General features: G+C 40.9%; 1 protein-coding gene across 4 annotated transcripts in view; it reads right to left on the bottom strand.

Moving 5' to 3' along the window:
* Nucleotides 1-17,543, bottom strand: part of PACRGL (PARK2 coregulated like) — a 22,973-nt gene extending 5,430 nt beyond the window's left edge. Inside the window, exons 1-6 of one of the 4 annotated variants that reach the window (XM_019553042.1) lie at nucleotides 17,438-17,543; nucleotides 12,852-12,920; nucleotides 12,475-12,635; nucleotides 7,632-7,699; nucleotides 6,449-6,539; nucleotides 1,738-1,872 (exon numbers count right to left, since the gene is read on the bottom strand). In XM_019553042.1, coding sequence (XP_019408587.1) covers nucleotides 1,738-1,872; nucleotides 6,449-6,539; nucleotides 7,632-7,699; nucleotides 12,475-12,635; nucleotides 12,852-12,888 — 492 coding nt within the window. In that variant the 5' untranslated portion in view covers nucleotides 12,889-12,920; nucleotides 17,438-17,543. Of the gene's footprint in view, nucleotides 1-1,737; nucleotides 1,873-6,448; nucleotides 6,540-7,631; nucleotides 7,700-12,474; nucleotides 12,636-12,851; nucleotides 12,921-15,531; nucleotides 15,610-15,883; nucleotides 16,647-17,437 lie in introns of those variants that run through there. The other 3 variants (XM_019553039.1, XM_019553041.1, XM_019553040.1) reach the window with 3 other exon arrangements.
* Nucleotides 17,544-17,756: the final 213 nt, after the last annotated feature.

The raw sequence follows: 17,756 nt of genomic DNA, 5'->3' as shown, positions 1-17,756 counted from the left end.
CCCAGCCCCACCCCCCTGCCTGGTGATTCAAAGCTTTTTTTTTTCCCCCCAAAAGGCTGGGAGCTGGAGCCAGGTAGGGCAGCCATGGGGGCTCGGGGGCCCATGGCAGAGCCCCCCACACAGCATTGGGCAGTGAGGGGCACCTCCCCACCTGGCAACAGTAAATGAGTGGGGCCGATTTGGAGATTCGGCTGATTCAACTTAATCTGATTTGGAGATTTGATTTGGGGCAGTGATTTGAATCACCAAATCGAATCACTGTCTCCTGAAATTGGTCGAATCCGAAGCAAATACCAACTGCTTCGCACAGACCTAGTTGGCACTTCTTATGCTCACAGACCAATGCTATTTTTGCAGAGGCAAGTGCAGTATTAAGGCAGATTCAGGCTGTAGCATCTGAGAAGTCTGCTCTAGTTAGCTGTTTGGGATTGTATTATGAATGTGTGAGTGTCTAAGTGTAGTTGCCTAGAAATCTTTGCAATCCCAAACTGAAGCATGTAATGAGGTTTTAGGGTGGTCTCATGCCAGAGCGATTTGAATCACTCCTTAGAATTTAGGGACCTAAATCCCAGGTAAGTTCAAGTTAGTTCCCTACTGAGACTATATAAAGCTAATCCAAGGGTACTAAACAAATTATAGTAGACCAACTAAATATTTCAGTTTTAATAAAATACTTGATTCAGTTATCTATATTACATTAAAAAAGCAACTTAACCATGCAAATAAGATGGAATTATAATATTTTAGCTACTGAACAGTAAATCCAGAATAATGAGTAATGACTGTGCCTGGCTAGCAGGAGACACTGGAAGCAAACCTGTCTTGATCCATTGTGGACTATTAAAAATTGGCAATATGCATTACAAAACACAGAACATGCCTTCTGGATTATAGTGTTCCACCAATAATATACTGAATTGTAATCATAATGAAAACATCAACTATGTATGCATATACTGCTTATGCCTAGTGAATCTAGTTCCACAACACTGGTTAAAGCACATAACCAATAAAAAAATTCAAAGGAAAGTTTTAAAAAACCCACAAAAACCAGAAGATTAAGCAATAATGCTTTACAAAATAGATCAAAGAAATTGTTCTTCCTATAATCTGAAGATCCCAATGATTTTTCAGATATCTGACCACCCTCATAAAAACTCGAATGGTTTTTTGTATTATTATCCTTTACACGTGGAGAAACGGAGGCATCTAAAACTGAACAACTTTCAAGATTCTGTATCTGCTCCTGCTACTAACTTTCAGTTTGAACAAAGGAGATAGAATAGGCCCTTTCTAACGCAAGGCTTTTACCCCATCATAATCTTTCAAATATATCACAATGATACCTCTGAAGAATTTTAAACAAAAGATACTTAATCCTGTTTTCTAATGTTACTCCTCTTACCCATTGATGTATTCCATTGTTTTGAACTTCCTAAGACATTTAAGTCCTTGCATAACACACTTCCTTATTTGGAATGGGATCTGGATTTTGTGTAATTTCATTTCTGCATAATTTTCCACTCAGAGGAACATTCTAGATATACTTCACTGTATTGGGCACTGGGTTTCTACTTCAACCCCAACCCTATCTGTCAGTGGTGCAGGCCTTCTAAGTAACAGATAATGCACGTGTGCAAAGTAGTAAGGTTATTTTATGGTACACTTATCAATGTTTCTTCTGTTGACATTATTTTAGTAAAAAAAGGTATAGACTAAATGAAGAGACAGACATACCAGAGCAGCCTTTAACACTGGAACGAGACGAGGCAACAAGGGAAGAGTTTTTTCAGCAGCACCTTCCACCAAAAGCAATTCCTTAAAGCCTTCCTTTGATACAAATGTGTATGGATGTTTTGTCTCTCTGAGACCCTGTAATACATTAAAATGTTTGCTTAAGTCGTAACTTTCCTTAAGACACAAAAGTACATTAGAGCATCGAAGGCTACTACAAGTAGCAATATTATCACAGTCATTCAAAAACATAAACCCTGCTAACTCCACCATGTGGATCCCCTGAGTACAGCTGTGCTCAATGAATATTCTTATTCTTTTTATCCTCAAAATTTTAAAGGACACCATTGAATCCTTAACATTGTCTATTTAATCAACCTTTGTACTTTCTTATCTTCGTATCTTCTCAAAATCACTTCTCTGCAGACCCACGGAAAGAAAATAGGTTACATTTGTAAGGGATTTGCATACTCTCAAAAACAGAAATATCCAAGCTTCGTGAGATCTTAATACTAACAGAACTCAGAGAAACCCAAAAGCCATATGCTTGAAATCGTTTTGTTCCATGATAATAGAATCATATAAAGTTAGGGTTGGAAGAGACCTCAGGAGGTCATCTAGTCCAACCCGCTGATCAAAACAGGACCATCCCCAACAAGATCAGCCCAGTCAAAGCTTTGTCTAGCTGGGTTTTGAAAACCTCCAAGGATGGAGTTTCCCTCACATTTCTGGGTAACCTGTTCCAGTGTTTTACTAGCCCCCTAGTGGGAAAATTCTTCCTAATACCTAACCAAAACTTCCCTTGCTGCAACCTAAGACCATTGCTCCTTTTTCCGTCATCTGCCACCGCTGAGAACAATCCAGCTCCACTGTCTTTTGAACCCCTCTTCAGGTAATTGAAGGCTGCTATTAAGTCCCTTCTCAGTCTCCTCTTATCTAGACTAAATAAGCCCAGTTCCCTCCACCTTTCCTCATAAGTGATGTCCTCCAACCCCCTCACTATTTTTGTTCCCCTCTGCAGGACGCTCTCTAACTTGTCCATATCCTTTCTGTAGTAGGGTGGCCAGAACTGAACACAGTACTCTAGATGTGGCCTCATCAGGGCTGAACAGAGGGACCAATCACTTCCCTTGACCTACTGGTGACACACGTATCAATGCAGCCCACTATGCTGTTAGCCTTCTTGGTAACAAGGGCACACCGCCGGCTCATATTCAGCTTACTGTCCACTGTAACCCCCAGGTCCCTTTCTGCAGAGCTGCTGCCAGCCATTCAGCCCCCAGCCTGCACTGGTGCATGGGACTGTTCCACCCTAAGTGCAGGACTTTGCAGTTGTTCTTGTTAAACCTCATGAGATTAATTTTGGCCCAATCCTCCACTTGATACCACCAGCCAACTAGACATCAAGACACTGGATTACTACTCTCTGAGCCCAATGCTCCAACCAGTTTTCGAGCCCTTGGTGAATCCATGATGACAGTTCCTAATCGATTCGGGGACCTTTTTCTCCTTCAGCTGCTTTGAGATGGATTCTTTAAAGACTTGTTCCATGATTTTTCCAGGGACACAGGTGAGTCCGACTGGTCTGTAGTTCCCTGTATCCTCCTTCATCCCTTTCTTAAATATGGGCACTCTGTTTGCTTTTTTCCAATCATCCAGGACCCCTCCTGATCGCCACGAGTGATAAGTTTCCTTTTTGTAATTTAGTTTACTGAAGAGTTCCCTGCTAAGCCAAGCTGGTCTTCCATGCCATACCTGCTAGTCTTCCTGCGCATCAGGATATTTCTTTCTGCACTCTCAGTAAGGATTCTTTAAAGTACAGCCAGCTCTCTTTGACTCCTCAGTCTGGCTTCCCAGAGTTCCTTTCTTCACTTTGCTATTACTCAAGTTATTGTCTAGAGCAGTGATTCTTGATAAGGCTGCAGCACCCTGGAGTGCCCTGAAATTCTTTCAAGGGTACCATGGGATGCCATGCAATGTTAGCGCTGTTGGTGTGCAAACATGATTCACAAGATAAACCTAGAGATTTTGAATAGGAATCCATAATGTTAAAACTTTGACCTTCTGAGTTTTTTAGAAGAGAAGATTTGTTCTATTATTTTTCTGCAGTCAAAAAACAAGTGAGAACTAAGATCTGGCATTTTCCAAGGGGTGCCTCAAGACTAAAAAGGTTCAATACCACTGTGCTAAAATGTTTAATTATACGTAATGATAACTCTGACATGTTTGATACTGAACACCAAATTAAAATTAGTTAGATCTTTCAAGGCAAACCTCACAGCCAGTGCTGGGGAGCCATAAAAATCTGGATAGAATAATTTGTAGCAACTAATACAAGACGCAGAAATTAAACACATACTTGAGCATATTTTTTCAAGTTTCCTGCTTGTTTAGTGAATTGGTTTTCAATGTTCCTATTGCACTGAATGGGATTAATTCAGTTACTGAAGAGAAAGCTTTCTTTGCATTGGCAGATTAGGCCTGTATTTACACATGGGAAACTGGTGATTAACAGAAGGATCTTTAATACCATAAATGACTTAAAGGATTCCTCAGAGAAGCTGGAGCTCTGAAAACTACTCTCAACTTGGGATGAAATATTGCAGGCAATATGACAAAGACTACCTCCTTCATACCAGAATGCTGCACCTACTAAAAATACGTCTCCAAATGTACTTATTACTTAGACTGTAAAGTTTACAAAATGTTAACCTACACTTGCCAAGATACTACTAAAATAACAAAGAAATGTATATTTTGCAAAGGCAAGTGTGTGAAAGCAATTTTCATCCAAACTCTTTCATCTATGACCATGGGCTAGTCATTGCAGCATCATGCCTGATCAAAATACTATTGCAAGATTTTCTCAGATAGCAAGATTACTTCTTTCCCACTTCCAAATATATATACTTGCCATTTTAAATGCAGGAAGAGGGAAAGAAATAATCTTTCAATCTCTGCCCAACGCGCACACACACGCACATGGATGCTGGACAGAGATCTTGTCTGCCTGTGTAAGTAACAGTACTGTAAACCAGTATTGGTTCTCAACTTTGTTACACTCAAAATGCCTGTCAGAAAATGCTAGTTTTAAACTCCCACTAATATGACAGAAAAGTAATAGAGCCATTCTTCTTTTGCAAATAGCTCAAAAAGGCCACAACAGGTTGGAATGTTTTTGATACAGATTTCCATTTCAAATCTCTGGATTTATCTTGTGAATTATGTGCAAGTGTTTGTGGGATGTATTTGGTAGCTAAGTTGGTCTGAGACAAAAAGAAATGCAAATCTCCAAAACTCCTGGTTCAGAGATAATACCCATCTAATAAAAAGTATAATCTCTGAACCAAGAGTTTTAGAGTTTTGTATTTTGTGTAAGTGTTTGCACACTTAACAGTGCTACTACTGCGTGGCACCCTTAAAAGGATCCTGCAGCAACTTAGGGCATTGCTGCTGTAATCTGGTTAAGAGTCAGAGCTTTGAGCTAGAAACAGAATTAGAATGGAAATCTTTGAGTAACTATTTAAATTGTCATTTACGGTAAAATATTATTATGTAATATAGCAAAATCCACAGGACCATTTTGGTTAGAAACAGAGAGCCATAGAAACTAGTGCTGGAAAAGAACTCAGGAGGCCATCCAGTCCACCCTCATGCTCAAGGCCAGATCATCCCTGACTAATTAATCCCAGTCAAGTATGCATCTAACCTGTTCTTAGAAATGTCCACCAAGATGGAAACTTCACAATCCAAGTAGCCTGTTTCAACATGTAACCACTTCCATAGTCAGAAAGTTCTTCCTAATACTCAGCTTAAGTTTCTCTTGATGTAACACAGGATGATTGTTTCTTGTCCTGCCCTACCCCCCTGAGGTCATAGAGAATCATTCACATATCCTCCCTTCCAGTATTTGACAATTTATCAAATTCCCCCTAAATCAGCTCCTCTTCAAATAAATTAATCCTAGTTCTTTCAACCTATCCTCATAGGAGGCTAGTTCTTGATTGTTTCAGCAGTTCTCCATTATTCTCTCTCATTACACAAATTACTGGGACGTTACTTTAAAAAGAATGATCAACTGACTTATGGTGCTTGACCAGCTCTAATTGCACCCATTATTTTTCCTGTTTATCACAACTTGGTAAGATTACAAAATCAAAGTGTAATTACATTATCCTCCAACCGCTTATCTCGATCGCAGTAGGAAAGCATGCAATATGGTGTCTGGAAAAGCAGATGTACTATTCTTCTCCTCCTTTCTTCCCTTGTAAGATTCCCAGTTTCTAAGTGAGATACTTTACTTGGGCTCTAAGAACTAAATTCGCTTGTAAATACTTAACATAATTTTGTTCTGAACTTAGGTCTCTGAGAAAAAAAAAAAGACCTTTCCTCCACTTAAAAATATGTTAGTGTAATACTAAGAAAATGAACTAACAGTGTTTGAAATTTTAGGGCATTTTTGTAAAAATAATTTTTTTCTCTTATGTTCAAAGAACAAATCATCAATCAACAACTGTGCCCAGATATCGCAGTGAGTAGGTACTTGATCTATGAAGCAGCTAGTTAACTAACTCCTTAAGGCATATTAGTAACCACATGAAATGATTTGCATCTTTATACACATGCTGCATGCCCACATAATTTTTGACCACTGCATATAAAAAAAATGACTTTATTTTTTAGCAATATAACTACACAACAAAAGCAAGCTTACCTCAGCCAATGTTATAAGCAGAGGATCAAATGGAAGTGTTTCAGGAAGACAGTCCCATTGTAGTTTGTGTTTTACTGAGCCATGAATCAACCTGTAACAAAGAAGAGGGTTTTAAGAAATGGTGCTGCAACAGAACATTCAGCACAGAATAATAAATAGTAAATAAATAATTTTTTATATTAAAAGGTCCCTAAGTATTCTACAAAATTACTGTGAAAGAATGTTTATGCCTAACAATGGCTCTCCCAGTGAAATTCTGGATGTAACTGATACACACACCAAGTTGGGCAGAATGCTGCAATTATACAGCATTATCAAGAAAGTTTTAAATAGGACAATATTCAGATTTAATCTTCAGTCATTTACAAATACATGGTAGAGAATAAGTTGTAAAAAAATATATTATACACTTCTTATATATGGATACAAGCTGTCAGTGTATTTTCTTGTAAAGTCTACTCTTTGATATTTATTAAGGCAGATTTGCTGATAGTATGAATACTGAAGCTCAGTCACGAGAAAAGCTTAGCTGTTTTCATGCTTGATCAAATCAGTTTTGGTTCATTGGAAAGAAAGGGTTACTGAATACAAGTATAAATGGTTACTCAAAGATTTGTTTAAAATAACTGTATCCACTTGAAAGAGACACCATCAGGATGTACTTATGCACAGGAATTACATCTTATAAAAAGTGCAATTTCTAAACCTACTGCTTATAGCAGTTTTGTTAAAGGACATTACTGTAATAGGTATATAATCAGGCTAATGTTTCCCTCCACCTTCGTGGAGGATAAGAAGGCAGATGCTTACCTACTATGACAACAATGTTATTTTGTTCTGCCACTAGAGGGCAGAAAACACCACGGTCTGAAGAAATCAGCTGCTTTCAGTGTTAATTCAGTAAATTACTGCAAATGTTTTTCTACTCTTGGAGCCAAGGAGCTTCTAAATCATAGGAAATATCTAAATGAGCATAATACTGGGTGATACATTTTTTGACCAGTATTAGATAATACAAGCATTTTCAGAGATCAATAAAATCAGGATGTCGGAGAAACCAATTCCATATTCAGCTTTGATCCTATGAAAGTCAACAATCAATAAAAGAGTCTTAATGTGCTTTATCATACTTTAAACTATTGTTTAAATACATTCACATCAGTTGCTTTAAAAAGTTAATTACCTGCAAGGAATACCCCCTTTAGAATAAATAGCAGCAAATGCAGAAGGGGCCTTTGGCTGATCACCAAACTGGTTAGACAAGAAAGAAAATAAAAGACATAACAAAATACCTGTTATTCATGAGTGTCAAATTTAATTTATAAATAGAAATCGCTAATTACTAATTTACATTTCAATGTAACCTGAATCTTGTAATCAGATAAATAATAAACAATACCATAGAAGCTGGCTAGAAACTGTCATTTTTACACTAGAGTCTAAAATATACCACGTTACCAATGTCTTGCAAAGAAGTTCTGCAAATTAGTAAATGTTAAATAGTGGATGTCTCCTTGCAGAATTTCTCACTTCATTTTTGTTATTTTTTTCTTGGAAACACTCCCAACAAAGTCAGTGGTCATATACAGATGTTCAGTTTCTACTACAAGAATCATCTGTTCTTCCAACAGAAACCCAAAGCATGCAGACATTCAAGCTTTTGCTTCAGAAGCAAAAATAACACTCCGGGAGAAAAGTTGCCTGGGAACAATCAGGGATATATTCCCAGAACAGTTTCTCCCAGGATGCTGAACAACTGCACCCTTTCCTCTGGCTTAACTGCTCCTAGGGACCAAGAAGACTAGAGCAAGCAAAGCTGAGTGGCTATTTCAAAGCCAGAGGGGCCAGGGAAAGCCTCTGCATACAAAACTCCCAGCCCCTCTGGCTACCCCTTTGCCATCTGGGCCATCCAGCTGACCCAGAGCAGAACAGAATGAGGCAGGCTGCTGTGATGCCATGATGAGCATGCCTCATCCTGCACAGCCAGAGCAGTGTAGGGCATTTAGGCTGCTATGTCTCTGTGGCTTAATTGAATGCTCCCCGCACCCTGCACTCCTCCAGGTTAGCCCAGAGAAGTGCAAGGAGTGGGGCTATTTTCCTGCAAGGGAGAACCAAGAGGGTTCCTGCCACTAAAGAATGCCCCTCCTCCTGCCACCCAGTTGACTGGAGGGATGGGGGTGGGGAGTATTCTCTCAGGGCAGGAACTCTCCCCAGCTGTCTGTGGCAGCTCCTACTTTTTAGCAGCTGTCAACTGCCACTTGACAGCCAGCCCCTTTCCCAGGCAGGGGAGAGGACATGTTGTCAATGAATGGGTTCCCTAAGGCCAGGAGCAGCCCTCTATTCCTCCTGGATAGAGTGCTTTCATGCAATGCTCTTTAGCCATCGGGCTGGAGAAAGATCTGTACAGTCCAGCTCCCACACTATTTTTCTACTGGGAAACATTTCATCATGTAGCAGTGAATGTCTGTACACAGAGAGTGATAGCCCTAAGGGAGCTATCCTGACATACTTTGGGGGGGGCAGGGGGGTAAACACTAAGTTACAACTTCTTAATATAAAGTTAAGACACTACAATTTAGAAGCATAGTTCTTGCTGTATCTGAATACTTCCATAAGCCCTGCTGTAACTTAAGATTTTTCTAAAAATCTATTTCTTCAGACCTGCCTGAAGACAGCCTTAACAAAAAAGTATAAATTTAGCATTTGATTCGTCACAGACTTTTCCCAGCAGCAAGAGTCTGTAATTATTTTGTTTTCAGATCTTAGCAACTAGCACCTTTTCTACTTTGCAGCAGAGATGGAGACATTTAACTCCCCTTTTCCCTCTTTTCAACCTACATAATTCTGTACTAAGTTTTATTGTTCTCAGAGTTATCCATAACTCATGCTACACATTGCTCTCGCCTAACATTTTCCTCCCTTCTAGCTTTAAACCTCTGGCATTCACTTATCTCAGGATGGAATCTTGCAATTTTACTCAGACAAGATCCAGACTCACAGCACCCTGTGCTCCAACTATGATTGCCAAGCCAGTCTGGTTTGATTTGAACTAGCTTTCCTTAAAGACCTGTGATAAACAGTGAACACAGTGACCCCAAACACTTGTTTTCAAAACAAGCATCATAAGTAGGAAGGGGTTTTACCTGAACAGTCTACATACATATCAGTACACCTAGTCACTCTTAATTTGGAGAACTAGTATTCAGTTTCTGCCTTTCCTTGACCTGTTATTTAGGGGCTGAATTATCTACCCCATTTTTTTTTAATTTCAGTTTCCCCCCTGAACCTCCTTTCTATCTGCAATTATAAACCAGTAAGGTCAGACAAACTTCAAAATAAGTGACAATTAATTAGTCTTTAAAGAAAGGTAAATAGAGCTAGCTGAAGTCCCCTTGTGTGAACAAATACACTCTAAACAGTGCTTCCACAAACCAAATAAATAGGCATCATGAAAGGTGGAATGCAGCTCACTCCCAGGATCTTCACCCAGCTATAGTTTTAACATGGGCGATAACCAGGGATCCTGGTTTTCTCTGTTTAAAAATACCAAATTCTCCAATTAAGAAAAAAAAAAAAACACATCAAAATTCTCTTATTAAAAACCCCCAAAATCTGTGTTGTTCCATGATTAAGACAAAATGCCACTATATAGATATATATATAGGTATGAGTTGAACACAATGTTTTATTGATATATTTACAATTTTAAAGCAATATTGAAGCAACCAGTGCCTCAATCATTAAAATAAAACACATTCTATATGCCTATATATTTTGGCATTTGATTTTGGATGTGGGTCCAGCTGTGGCTGTCTCTTGTACTACTTTATGACACTGAGCAGCCCTAATATGCTGGTGCCCTGCCCATGCCATTTCCCCTGCTCCCAAACCACAGCCTCCCCAGTCCTTTCAGTACCTCACTCCCAAATCACAGCTCCCCAGCCCTGCTGGTGCCCCTCACTCCCGACTCACAAACCCCTGCCCCACCCCGAGCCCCGTTTGGGGGGCCCCCCAGCTACCGGGGCTATGAGACCTTGTGACTGTATCCTATATGTTCCCTGCCCCACACACGCCAGCAGCACCCAAGCCCAGGCTGCTCCAGGTAGCGATGGCTATGGCAGCCAGAGCGGAGCAGAGCCTGGCTCCTCTCCCCTCTGCAAGCATCGCAGCCAGAGCAGAGTCGAGCAGAGCCCATGGAGGGCGGGGGAGGATGTGGGCTGCCAGCTGCAAGGCTTGGGCTCCATGCCATGCTGCCCTCCCTACACTGTCCTCCACAGCCCAGTAGATGGGAGCTGGCACAGGAGGGCAGAGCAGGGCAGTGAGACTCAGTGCTGCCACCGCTGGGAGTCCTGCACCAACTGTGCTACCATAGCAAGGTGCCCCCTGCCTTCCCAGGAGCAGCAGGAGTGGCAGTGTGGAGTTGTGCCCCCCTGCTGGGCACAACTCTGACCCTGCCCCACTCCCTTCCTCACTGTGGCCACGTCAATCTACACCCCTGCCCTCCCACATGTCACTTATGCCCCCTCTCTCCCATAGACTTACCTGCAGGCAGTTGGAGGAGCTGCTCTCCACTGCTGCCTGGATGTATTGCTGGCCATGTGTACGCGTGCATGCACACACATGCACGTGATAGCCTGTGTCCCACATCCCCCCGACCCCAAGCAACCCTTACAGGCTGGAACTCTGCCAGCCTACAAGAGGAAACTTGTAGTTTCCTACGCTTTTCCCCTTTAAAGAAGAAAATCTGTGTTTTTCCACAATGAACAGAAAACCTGGATCCCTAGTGATGACTCAGATATTGCCTTTTTTGGCTACTGTGACAGTTTGAGCTGGTCACATGTAAAATGTATAAAATTCTGCTCCAGTCTCTAAAATCTCTTTATAAAGAACACCACAGGAGTCCAAAACTTCAGTGTGCCAAACAACCATGATACATGCAACTGTTCAGAACTGGCATCTTTGAAATAAGTTTTAAAAGTTATGAAGTGCCAAGATTTAAAAAGTAAGTTTAGCTATCACATCTGTTGGATTTTTGCAAAAGACATGGAGCAAACTAGTTAACTAGTGGTGTAATGACTTTTAGTCAATAAACCATAAAAAAGGTGAGACTGGTTAGTCTCTCCTGGTTCTGTTGAGTTACTTTTTCAGAGTACAGATTGAAGATGCAGTAACTGACACACTGTAAATTAAATCCACTGTTGCTTCTGTCTCTGGAAGAGCTAGAAACTTATTCCAAATATTCACAAGTTAATCAGAATATGAATCTCTGGTACACAAGAATGTCTAAGTCCTAGGAAACCACAGATTTTCTGTGCTCAAAGACTTCTGACATTCAGACTTAATGCTGTAATCTATGGGTGCAGACAGAAGTGCAGTTCCCAGCTGCAACTCAGAACCTGTTCTGTAGTGTTCCGAGTTACAGCATTTCCCCAGACCAAACAGAAGTTCACTGTTGGCTCCAGAGGGGAGTCGAGTCCAGCTGCAGGATGGGAGCCTGCAGACAGGTTCCCATAGTAGCAGCTACAGCTCTCTGCCAGGGCTGGCTGGTTTCAGAATGGGAGAGGCAGCAGAGGGAGCTTGCTCTTGGGGCTCCCCAGCTGGTGCTGGAGTGGGGTGGGTGAACTGGACCCCTCACTTCAGGGTGGGGTGGCATCAATACACTTGCCCCACCCTCTGAGGGGGGCTGATAAAAACCCAGATTGAACTCCCTCCCCCTCCCATTCTGAAAACAACAGGCTGGGAGCTTAGCAGACGCACGTTACAGAAGACACTACATTTTCAAACATCTTTATCTGATACTTCATGCAATGAGGGTTCATGTTTTTACCCCATCAGACATTTTTATGGTATCTGCATTCCATGCACTTGTGTTTGGTCACAACTATTATTTGATTTCTGTAGCCAAATGAGGTACAAATCGTCACCGTCTGCACCTTTTGTGACTCCCTCACCTGCTGCTGTCCTTAGTCATTTACACTGGCAGGCTTCCAGGAAAAATGAATTTGTTTAGAAATATCTTTACATACCGGATCAATAGTTTTGGGGTTAAGTCTATCACTAGGTTTTGGTTGTGGCTTAACTGTAGGTTCTGGAGAATTTGGTGTAGGACATGGCGAGGTCCTGCTCTTTTGCACTGCATTCTTCGGTTTTATTCGGAAGCCTGATGACATTCTCTTATCATCACTTCCTACAACAAAAAAGGAAACAAAGAATAAAAATAATAGTTCTTATTCCTGCTTTGCAGTAAACAAAGGGATTTAGACCTAAATTGTCTCCCTCGCTTTTCTTTTTTCTTTACCAAACCGCCCCAAAATACTAGACTAGAACATGCAAGTAATAAAACATGATTTTCATGTGTGTATTCTTTCACACATGAACACCTAAAACAGTGTAGCATACATACCAGTCAAACACACATCACATCTCTTCGGTTCCAGCATTGTTCTTCTTTGCCACTCCACTAGTGTGATACCTGCAGCAAAGTTAAATTGGGTTTGGTTAGTTTCACTTTACTGCTAACATACAGAAAGCAGAGCAGCATAAAGTGCAATGCAGACCTTGCAGTAGATGGTGGTTATGAACAGTGAACACACAGGAAAAAGTAGTAACAATGGTATGAAAAGCAAGAATGAAAAAGACTACAAAAGGAAGCAGAATGATTAAGAAAAATATAAAAACAGAGTAGAATTGGAGCAATAAACAGGGAGAAGTAGTAGAAAAAGAAAGACAGAAGGAGAACACAGGAAACAAAGTTAAACTAAAACCAGGAAAAGACATTATACTGCTAAAACCATTAGAAAATAAGTATGTATCATGCATTAAGTAAACAAAAATATTTTAAAATTAGAAATATGTTCCCATTATAACCTGTATGATTCTAGTTTGTTTTTTTATGAAACGGAGGAAAAGGCATTACATACCAAATCTTCAGTGTACACTTTAATGAAAAATCTAAATTATTTCTTGAGAATGACAGATAGTAGAATCATGGGTTCGAAAGACACCAAAAAGATAACCTAGTCCAACTGTTTTCAACATTTTTAAAATCAAAGCACCCCTCACAAAATGCCAGCAACTAGCTTTCACTCATTTTTTGACAACGGAAAAATAATAAGAGCAAGTTTTCTGTTGCAAAGAACTCAGAAAGACCACAAGTCAGAATATTTTTAACACTATAAATTCATATTTGCTGTTTCTGGATTCATCTAATGAACCATATGTAGGTGTTTGGCACACTTGCTAATATCCCCATAATGCCATGGCAGTCTTGTTGACAATTACCAATCTAGACATCTAGACAAACCACATGCACAAACCAGGGTTCACTATTCCTAAATCAATCCAAGTAAAATATTTCTCGATTCCAAAAAGATCCTGAATAATTACATTCAATACATGGCAAATTATAACAAATTCATACATTTTCCATGTATAAATCTAATTGTTAAAATACACTTATCTAAACAAGGAGGGTTATCTTGAATTTGTCCCTGCCGTCACTGCAATGGGGAAGTGACAGTGGGGCAGGCAGTGAAGGAATAGTAGAGAGGCAAGTGAAGAAAGTAGGTGGTGGGAAAAGCAATGAGGGGGCAAGGAAACAGATGGGGAATTGGGGGGGAGAGGAAGTCAGGTGACTTGCTCCCCCCTACCTACACCCCCTCAAAACTTGCCTCACCACTGCCTGGTCCCTAAGGTTTCTCCATCTCCATTTCCATCTTTGGCATTGTTTTTCAATCCCTTTGTCACTTGCTTCTGGAGCCTCATATTTTTCTGTATCTTTCTTAAACTGTAGTATGCAAAACTGAATACTCCAGCTGGGACCTAACTAGGATCAAACAGAATAGCACTATTACTTCCCACATCTTGATTATACTGTATGTTACCAAAACCCAAATGTGTGTTTGCTTTTCCTGTGACAGCATCATATGGCTGTTCAGGTTCACACTGATTTGCTATGATCATGAGATCCCTTTTATATGTGTTACTACCTAATTAGTGATCCCTCATTTTTGCATTTGTATTATAGGGAAGAAAGATCAAATATGCAGCATCTTATTTTAGGGACCTACCAAATTCATGATTGCACAATTTTTGCAGAAACCAATTCAGGTGGGCTTCATGAAAAACAGCAGACTTGCTGCAAAAAGAGAGAGAAAAGAAAAACACCCCCACCCCCAAAAACCCAGCAATCTGAGAAAATGGTGGGAAGCCCTGCACTCTTGGAGCATGGGGAAAGGGAGAGAAGAATGGGGGCGGGGGGAGGGGCTGCAGGCAGTATAGGTCAGGACTGCAGGAGGCATGAGGGCTGCAGGCATTATAAAAGGAAGCATCCCCTGTCCCCATGCTCCAAGACTGCAAGGCTTCCTGCCTTTTTCTCTGCTTGCTGGTTTTGTTTTGTTTTTTTGCAGCAAGCCCACCAAAATTGCAGAGCCTACTGCTTGGGAATGGTCTGAAACTGTGGCCTAATTACTCCAATGAAACCCAGGGAAGCCATTAATCCATGCTTAACATGGGGATAAATGGCTTCCCCAGGCTTAGTCAGGGTACTTAAACCACAGCCCATCAGTGGCATGGAAGTCCCCAACGTACTCAGCCCGTAAAAACGGTGGCTGATCCCAGTATCTGCTCGTGAAATGGGCTGACCGTATCCTCAAGTTTGGTAGACCCCCTCCTTATATTTGTTCTCATTCATTTAATTTTGCCCACAGCCTAATTGTTAAATTTGTAGGAAAAAATAAGTAAAATTCTTTATTGATAATTCTATTTTCTATAATAATTTTTTAATGTCTAATATGACTTATTTTTCCTACCTACCCAGCACATTTAAAATAGTTTTATTTCAATAAAACATAATTAGAATATTTCAACTGAATTCTAGTTTTCATTCATACAAATGCAGGCTAACACAAATCACAAAATAAAAACTAAGAATCATCTAGTAAATAAGACATATAATTTCTTTTTTTCTAACAGGTATGTAAAATTAGGAATCTAGATAAATATGCATTAAACTGTTTAGCTACTTTAATGGGTATATTAACATAGTATACCCAAATAGCTTCAAACTGAAAAAAAATACCTACCATATTTCTAAAGCTAGAACGTATTTTTAATTGCAAATTATGTGGAGGCTGTCAAATAATAAGAAAGGTCATTTCTTAATTAATAATAGACCTTAAAAAAACCAAACAACAACTTTAGACATGCAGTGTACTTAAAGTACAAATGCAAAATAAATCAAAATCTATTATTTGAATACAGATTTCCTACTTGCTAAATCATGAATCCCTTCAGCTGGATAATACCTAAGATTCTCCTTCTTGCCATTTTCAGAACACTGGTCTTCCCTGATCGCATCACTACTTTTGATTTTAAAATAGAGTCTACAGATTTATTAGTCTTTAATACATGGGGAAAAAATTACATGATCCTTACACTGACTGTTAATGGAACATAGTATGATTGAAGTTGGTTTGCAGCTGAGATGGTTCAGGAAACGTCCAAGAGGCAAGAATAATTTATGGTAACTTATTGGACCAACTGTATGGCTGAGAACCTCTGGACAAGCTTTTGGGCATCAAGTGCCTTTCTTCAGAGAGAAGCAGCTTATATTTGCTCCTGAAAATAAAAATGCAGCAATTCTATTAAGAGTTACAAAGATTTTGAAGATAAAAAGGAATGAGAACAATGTCAAGTAAGAAAATTCTGGGATTTTGCATATAATAGGTAAGTGCCAATTTATAATCACCAAATTTCTTAAAGTAACTTTATTAATCTCTGATGTTGCAGAAAGTGTCAAAACAAGAGAACTTCGGAACATTTTCATATAGTAAAATCATAAAATAAAAATAAATGATAAAATTAAATATTAGCATCATGCCATGGCTAACTATTTCACACTGGTGCTGGTGCCAACCTTCAACATGTTAGGTAGCACAGTGAAACATCTGCCATTTTTCTGAAATCTGTACAACAAACCAGGATTAATATTGTTAGACTGTTTGTATATCATTAGCATTTGCCTATATAGCTTGTTTTAAACAGCACATTTTAAAAGGAAAAGAAATGCAATCATAGCATGGCCACCCATATGAAGACAGCTTTTTCTCTGAGAAGCAACAAAGACATGCAAACAATTTAATCAGACACAACAGCAGGCAATTACAAACCAGAGAAGTGTTGTGGTTTTTTGTTTTTTCATTTGATTTTTATGTGCTGCACAAAGAAAAACAAGGAAAATAAAAATAAAAGGTGTGCAAGTGGATTACTGCAAAATGTCAGGTTCAAAAGAAAGGAGGTCAAGGATCCTGTTAGAGCGAAGGGCTGCAATGAAGTTAAACATACAAAGAACCGAAGAGTTGGGTGGAGGAGAAGAGACCTTTTACCCAGAAGACCGTAATCTTCCAGAAAGTCAAGGTGAAAACCAGAGAGGCCTGAACAGCTGTGTCAGAAAGAGATCAAAGAAGAGAAGCAGGATTAGAAGTGATGTGAACCCGCACCCCCGAAGTGCCAGACCTGCCAACAGAAAAAAACTCCTCCCACTTCCACAAGCCTGATGAAGGGTGTTTGCTGGTCTAATAAAAGAGATCATCTCAACTAGAGTCCCGACTGCTTGTACCTCTAGACGGATACGGCTCCAATCTGGAGACTTTCTCCCAGTGGCGACACTTTACTCTGCAAAGCCAATACCAGAAAAACCACAGGGGAAAGCCAGGAGCTGCCACGCGCGTGTTGAAGAAGAGATGGAATAAGAGAAGCAGCTTGGATGCCTGGAAGCGAAGTGCCCCCACCCACCCCTGGATGCCGCCATGCGGCCCAGGAGGGGGATCCCCTTCCGGCACGAGCAGAGCGCGGCCGCTGGAGACACGGAGCGGGTCCCGGCCCGGACAAAACAAGGGGCCAGAGCACAGAAGCGCGCAGCGAGGCGGCAAAACCGCAGCGCGGCTCCTTCAGTCCTGGGCAGTCTCCCCGCCCCGGCGCGCCCCTCACCGGCCAGCACTGCAGAACCCCTACTTGGCGCCCGCGCCGCTTCCGGGCCGTTGCTAAGGAAGCTACGGGCTGCCTAGAGGCCAAACTTCCCTGCAAGCCGCTGCCCCCGTGCATGCGTAGAAGAGCGGCCTTGGCACGTGTGGGCTTAGAAGACAGCGCGCAGTGGGGCGGTGTGTAGGGGGCGCCGCAGTGGGCGCTGTGGCTGGTAGAGGGAGCCGGGCGCCTCCAGCCTTCCCCAGAGCCCCGCCCTGCCCCGCCTCGAGCGGGACTGCAGCCCTGTTCCTCCAGGTGGGGGGAGGCGGGGCAGAGGCGCCCCTCA

This window comes from Crocodylus porosus, unplaced genomic scaffold, assembly GCF_001723895.1.
Source record: "Crocodylus porosus isolate Cpor-Errol unplaced genomic scaffold, CroPor_comp1, whole genome shotgun sequence".
Lineage (NCBI taxonomy): Eukaryota > Metazoa > Chordata > Crocodylia > Crocodylidae > Crocodylus > Crocodylus porosus.
This window is presented reverse-complemented; position numbering and strand designations above follow the sequence as displayed.